Here is a 7,433-nt window from a genome sequence, read left to right as displayed (position 1 = left end):
GTTGTTATACTTATATATATATATATATATATATATATATATATATATATATATATATACTTGGAGATTATATTTCGATATGCATCATAAAGCTTGATCTACAATGCTTTTTGTTTCCAGTTTCTTGCTTTTTGCTATTTTTTACATCTTGTCTTTTTGATTCTTATTTGGTTTTTTGTTTTATATCCCCTGAGATAAGAGTTAACGAACTTCGAAAGAAACAAGAAATACAATTGTCGATAAAGCAGTTGCAAAGGAGTTAAAAGCAAAAGGTAAAAAACCAGAAACAGGAAACAAAGAGCACATTGTAGAATAGGCTTAATGTATTTTCCATGGAGGAACATATATATCAATTCTGGATACCTGTTATGGAACAAGTCTGATTGGAATTATTTAATTACTCCCTAGATTTCTATTATGTTTTCTAGAAAAAACGAAATAATTCCGATCGGAATTCATTCTGACATGATAGGTACCCTGTCTGTCATATTAAAATTTAATACATGCTGCTTCATCTGTTTTGCATCTCACTTCATCTGTTTGCAGGTCGAAAAAGTCAATGATCCAAATTCCAAGAATGCTAAATATTGTGTTTACTTTTATGGTACAGGAGAAACGTAAGTAATTTATAATATAAATGATAATTCTAGTTCTCTGAAATTTATAAATATTATTAAAGGATTATTTTTTATGAAATATTATATTAAATCTTTCAGAGCTGTTTGCAAAGTTGATGAGTTGTATACCTATGTTGAAAACAAAGAAAAATTCGGCAAACCTAGTCGTCGAAAATTCTTTCATGAAGGTATACAGCAACTTGAACAAGAACTTAAAAATGACAGAAACAAACCTTTGGCAGATATCGATGCTATTAAAGGTAATTATCAATATTGACAATAAACTCTAAATAGATTAAATATTTTTTAATTAAATGGATTATTATAAATAATACTTTGATAATAATACTAGGTGCTGAAGCAACAGAACCAACAGTCAGTGCTACAGATAGTGATATAGAAGCTGGTTCCTTGGTAATTGACGAAGGAGAAAAAAAGAAATCAGTAAAGAGGAAAGTTCTTACATCTACACCCAATCCTGCTGTAAGCAACATTTATCTTTTGTTATTTGTACAAAGTAATGTTTTGGAGTATCATATATTTTACAATACTGTATAAGAAAACAGTTATTGGCTAAATATACTCCAAAAAAAAATTTAGGAACTGCCGACAAATATTTTTAAAGTTTAAATAATTTGTGCGATTGTTCCTTATACTTTTATACATATATATTTATATAAATGAATATAAAATTAAATACATATACCAGCGTATATCTAATAAATGTATGTAATAATGTAGCAAGATACTCCAGAAATAAAGAAAAAACGTGGTAGAGGAAAAGCTTCAAATGATGCATCAAGGGTGGCAGAAGGTGCTTTAGATTCACAAGGTGAGGAATCGCCAAAAGAAGTAGTTAGTCGCAGTGGACGCAAGATCAAACCAAAACGCTTTGCAGATTTTTCGAGTTCAGATGAAACCGAAACTAATATAGGTATGAACTTGTGTTTATAACAATCTTTTATTATGATATACGTTTTTCAAAGAATTTCTTCTACAACTTTATGGATAAAAATTATTCAAATATAAATGATTAAATAATCGACTTTTTATTAGCTCTTGTTTTCAATTCAATGCACAATGTGTTTTTAGGAACACATTGAGTTCAAATATTAATCACATTTCAATTGTGAAATGTAGTTTATCGATATTGCAATACACTGTTATTCTTTGCAAAAATTAAAATCAATTTCCCTGATAATAACTAATATTTAAAGGTAGGAGCACAGTAAAGACACCTATATCACATTTAATGGTGGATGAAGAAACCCAGACTTTTTCATCAGAAATATCTGAAAAATATTCAAGACTTAAGGAACCCAATGAAACTCGGAATTTGTCTACAAAAGAATTAAAAAGATTAGTTCTTTTGGAACAGCTGTCATTAATTCGTATACAGAAATCTAAATTTTTATCTGTAAATGTAAACCTGTAAATTTTTTCTGTACAATTCCTACATCATTTTTAATTAATAAAATTTTCAATATTTGTTTTTTTAATACTGTTTATCTATTTATGTCCCTACTTTTATATAATAGTTCTATTGAATTCTCTTTTCTAACAATTTAATTTTTATCTTGGGGAAAAATATATTTAATTATCAAAGTTTATTTTTAAAAAAGTCGGTTATTTTTTTATATATTTGTATTTAAAATTATAGTATAATGCAATTGTAAATGTTACTCTGTTTAGAACATACTGGTCGAGGTCGTAAAACGAAAAACGAAGATTCTAATGAGCATCAAATGACACCTGTGACGCATAAAAAAAGAGCGGCTATTGAAAGTACGCATTTGTGTAGATAATTTTTTACTTTTAAAAATCTTTTAAATTAGTTACATCTTTAAAAACATCATTTATTTAATTTATAGAAAGAAATAATGAAAGCTCCTTATTTGATGGAACTGTAGTATCAAGTGGTACGTCTTCTGATACATCAAACCGAGTTCTCTTGGCTCGTACATTTGCTGGTGAATATGTGGGTATTAAGTTAGATATAGATAGGCCGAAATCTTTCGAAAGTGAAAAAGCTCGAGCACAATGGGATTGGTCAACTGCTACAAAAGCTATGAAACTCAAAGCACAATTAGAGAGTGGTGAAATGTTACCAGAGCGAGTGAAAGATTCTCTAGATTTTAATGTACCCGTCCCAGAAGATGAAAAACGACTTTTGACAAAGGATGGAGCTGTTCATCGCAAAACATATAAATTGAGGTTTGATGAGATATTTTTTGCTGTTTAGCTTAAAGCTGTAGCTTTATTTGTGTTGTCAATGTTGATTTTTACTAAGTATTTATTATATATTATTTTTTAGATGGCTTCGTATAGAGGCTCAACTCTTACAATTAGATGCTCAAATAAAATCTAATCTTGGACTGGATCGAGCCAATACAGACAAATGCTTACAAGCAATGGATGAAATTTTATCTCTTTCAATTGATCCTTTAATGTTAAAGAAACATCCTCATATTGTTGAAACAGTGAAAAGGGTAAGTAAAAATCGAATTTTTTAATAACTTTAATAATAATATATAATATATAATATATAATATTATTAAATTATAATAATTTTGTTTTTATATATATAGCTACGACGATATATTGGAAATTTAGGAGAGTGGAAATTAAGTGAAGAAGAAGGGGTATGTATAAAACAGCATATGTCTTTATATTAAAGAGATATCGAATACGGATATCCCATTTTATCTTTGTTGTTTACCGAGTGTAAAGAAGATTAAAATGCATCATGCATAAAATGAAACGCACTCATAATTTGTTTATACACAATAGCTAGCTGCGTTTATTAGCAGAATGTTTATTTTACAATTGGAAATTTTTTTCACTGAGATAAGAGAAGACTTTATATAGATTTAAAAATATAAAAATCAATGCCTTAAATAGTATAGTTGAATCTTAAGTGCTTGTATATAATACTGTGTGAATTTATATGCTACGTATATTGTCTTTTAAAAATGCTGAAATGATTTTTAATTTTTGAAACACAAATTCCATTAAACTATCGCAGTAATATCACAGTTGACTAGTGATTTAACAATTTGATGCTTTTTCTTAGAACGATCTTAATAATGCTGAATGACATATTAAAATCTGTAAATAATTAATTCTTTTGATATTGCTGCGGAAGTTTAGTAGAGTTTGCGTTTTAAAGATCGAAAAATCATTTCAGCGCACATTTTTAAAGGATTATATACGTAGTATATAAATTCACATAGTATTATACAAGCACTTAAAATCCAGCTAGATCATTTAAGGCATTTCTATAGCTTGTGTTGCTCACATATAGTCCTATAAGATTTAATATTATCTAAAAATATAAAGTTAATTAACGCGAAAAAATGTCCAACAGTTTCAATATAAATATTTTACTGAATATTTTACTGAACGGTTATATTATATTACTTCTACTCTGCGATAATAAATGTAACATTCTTTGTAGGCTATTTTCAAGCAAAAAGCGGAACAGATTAGACAAAAAGCTGAGCATATATATAACAAGTATAAGGTAATATATCATATGTAAAAAACACGAAATATACTTATTTAAATTCATTTTTACTTTATATTTATCAATTGAAAAATATACAGGCTATGTTTACGATACCTGAAGGTCAATCATTTTGGCAATCATTTTCCGATCAAGTGGTCCATTTCAAAAAATTAACAAAAGATATGCCTGAAGAAAAGGTATTTTCATTGATGTCCGATCCTTCTTGTTCAGGTAATTTTGTTATTTTACATTAAATGAGTAGTGAGCAGTGTAGATTCATAAGTCTTTTTAAAATAGTTTCTTTAAAATAGTTCTAAAATAATTAGAAATTATATATCGAGATTAAAAAAATGTATTTTGTGATATGTATTTATTATAAATATTGATGTGTAGATACAAGTATATCGGAGGATTTACCTGCAGATGACAGTGGTAATCAATTGGATTCAGATGTGATTCAATCAGAGCCAATACTGGAACGAGAGGCACAGTATGAAACTGAAACCGAAGCGGAAACAGAACCAAAAACAAATACAGAAACCGAACCAGTAGCACAAACAACAGCGGAAGCAGAGTCAGAATCGGAGATTGCTGAAAGGGAAGTAGAAGCAGAAGTGCCTACTAGAACTGAGAGTCCTAAAGATGAAACAGCAAAGTAACATATGTAAAACTTTTTTTTATCTAATAATATAAACTTCTGCTTATTTTCTTTGTATATCATTACGATACTATAAAAAAAGAAGATATTATAATTGGAGTACATTGGGCGCATTCATAAAAAGTTTTGGTTAATATAATTTTTTATGATCCTTTTTCTGTTTCATATGTGACAAGGTATTGTTTAAAAATGCATTCTTATAGATGTGATTTCTGCAATAATTATGGGAAGAATGATAAAATTCGATAAAATTTAACTTTTTTTTCGTGAAAAGTAACTAACATGCTTATCCCATATTATGTTCCTTATTACCTACGTTGAATATAATACAATGCTTACATATACAATGCTTACATATACAATTATGTGAGAAGTGTATTGAAAGTTAACTAAACAGTTTCGTTATATTTATACGGTTATATTTATTACATATATTTATTGTTCCTCTATTTGCATTACTTTTAATAGAAATATACAAGGTTGGTAAAGTATTTTTTTTTTTTTTTTAAGAATAAAACGTTGTTTCTTTTTAAATATGTTTTCAATGCTTCCAATATGCTTTAAATAGTTATAAAAAACATTTAAAATATATTAAAAACATCAATTAAGTATATAGTTTAGTTAAGTATATAGTTTTGAACTATTTAAACACACGTTTAAATCATGTTTTTTTACCAACCTTGGAAATATAAGACAAAACTCTTACATATATAAATCATGCAAATAGTTCTTACAATAATGTTGGTAATAATGATATCAAATGAAGAATTAAGAATCATAAAAGAATCTTAAAACAATGTGAATGCGATCGATATCACTTTTATGTATGTGAAAATTAATCTTATAAATTAGTTCTATTGTATTTTATTTCATGAATTTATGATCACATATTTGCATAATATGATCACATATGATTGCAATATACCTACATGATTACTTGATGCAATATCTGCAATCACTAACTGGACAATATCAGGTAAAATCTTCACTGTCAGATATCGAATACAAATGGCTGATGTAGTGGATAAAATTAGATGAGACACACAGTATTTTTACTTGACAGTAATATAGTGATGTCATGTATCGAATTACTAATCTTTGTATATTCAGCCAGTGCCATGAAAAAAATTTGTAAAGAGCACTCAGAACATTGTTACTCTCACGCAAAACTTATTTAATTATTATAATTGATGTAGCAAAATAAATACCGCATAAGAATTACAGCGCAATGAATGATAGATACAATTTTTAGTACTTGCATCTCAATTTAACGTAAGTTTTCCAATTTTATCTTTAATTTTCTTTATTAAATGGAAACATTACTCATATTACATTCTAAAGATAAAAATATGTATTATATATATTACTGCATGCTAACGTTTCTTTAAAAATATTTATGATAAATAAACATATAATTGTTCGTAAAATATTATTGTCAATCTTCTATTCTGTGTAATTGAATTATTACTGTCTTCATTAAAAAGTCATTACTATTATAATGATTATAAAGTTGTATAAAATGCTTGTGAAATTGTACAAATTAGAATAACAGACATTTTTGGACATTATCACATCTTTGACATGGGCGACATGGCAATTACTATAAACATTTCATGATTGGTAAGTATTAAACCTTATTTTGTAATTAATAGTACATATCCAATATATTACAAAAAAGAACAAAAATTAGTAATAATGTAATTTTTGTATTGAAATTTTCTTGTCGAAAATTAAAATAAATTATTAGCAAAAAAATTATGGTGTCGAATATATCTTATCCGTAGATTTATGTAGATAGACTGTGTACGACAACTAATGATAACATTGAAAAACAAAAATATATACATAGTTAAAAATATAAGAATGAGAATAAGAGAGAGAAAATAATGCGCATTTCATTTTTAGAAGAGAAGTGATTCCGTCTCCTTTTTTTTTCTCCTTATCTGTGCATAATTAAATAAAACTGCATTTCTGCTGTTTCCTTTTATCAATGTTAATATTTTATTTTTTTTAATGGAGTGCACAATCTATCTAGATTTGAATCTATGATTTTATCCTACCAGTCACACATAAATAAATTAATTTCCATAAAAATATAAAACAGATGTTTTAATTATATTGAATTTTAGGAAAATTATACTCAAATGTATATTTAATAAACACATAATTATATTTTATAATCCTTCATTGATAAATGCAAATTTTTAAAGGTAATCTTATTCATAAAATTGCACATTTAAATTTTGATTGAATGATTTTAAAAATAAAATATTACTTTTATTGTAATTTTCATTTTTCCATTTATTTCAAAAAAAATTCTCTAAATATATTTGTTTACAATTACAATTTGAAATATTTGATTAATATTTTATAGGGCTAAATTTATATTTTATTATTGTTATCGTTGTTTGATACAAAATAATGTTTTTACAAACTTTACAAAAATTACTTGATTCATAATTGAAATTTAATATAATAATTATATTGTATACGTTGAATGTGTATAATTATATTGTGTGTGTGTGTGTGTGTGTGTGTGTGTGTGTGTGTGTGTGTGTGTGTTAGTTACGTTAGTTACGTTAGTACGTAGTACGTAGTACGTGTAGTAGTACGTAGTACGTAGTAGTAGTGTACGTAGTAGTACGTAGTG

At 26.6% G+C, this 7,433-nt stretch overlaps 1 protein-coding gene across 1 annotated transcript in view; it reads left to right on the top strand.

Moving 5' to 3' along the window:
• Positions 1-7,433, top strand: part of LOC105618736 (PC4 and SFRS1-interacting protein) — an 18,267-nt gene that overhangs the window by 581 nt on the left and 10,253 nt on the right. The window contains 11 exon segments of the mRNA XM_012200268.1: positions 547-617; positions 717-877; positions 970-1,097; positions 1,359-1,551; positions 2,310-2,402; positions 2,489-2,831; positions 2,932-3,106; positions 3,206-3,259; positions 4,075-4,140; positions 4,224-4,356; positions 4,519-4,780. Of these exon segments, the coding sequence (XP_012055658.1) occupies positions 547-617; positions 717-877; positions 970-1,097; positions 1,359-1,551; positions 2,310-2,402; positions 2,489-2,831; positions 2,932-3,106; positions 3,206-3,259; positions 4,075-4,140; positions 4,224-4,356; positions 4,519-4,780 (1,679 nt within the window).

This window comes from Atta cephalotes (genome assembly GCF_000143395.1).
Source record: "Atta cephalotes unplaced genomic scaffold scaffold00018, whole genome shotgun sequence".
Classification (NCBI taxonomy): domain Eukaryota; kingdom Metazoa; phylum Arthropoda; class Insecta; order Hymenoptera; family Formicidae; genus Atta; species Atta cephalotes.
The sequence above is the reverse complement of the archived record's forward strand: the minus strand, read 5'-3'. Positions and strand labels throughout refer to the sequence as shown.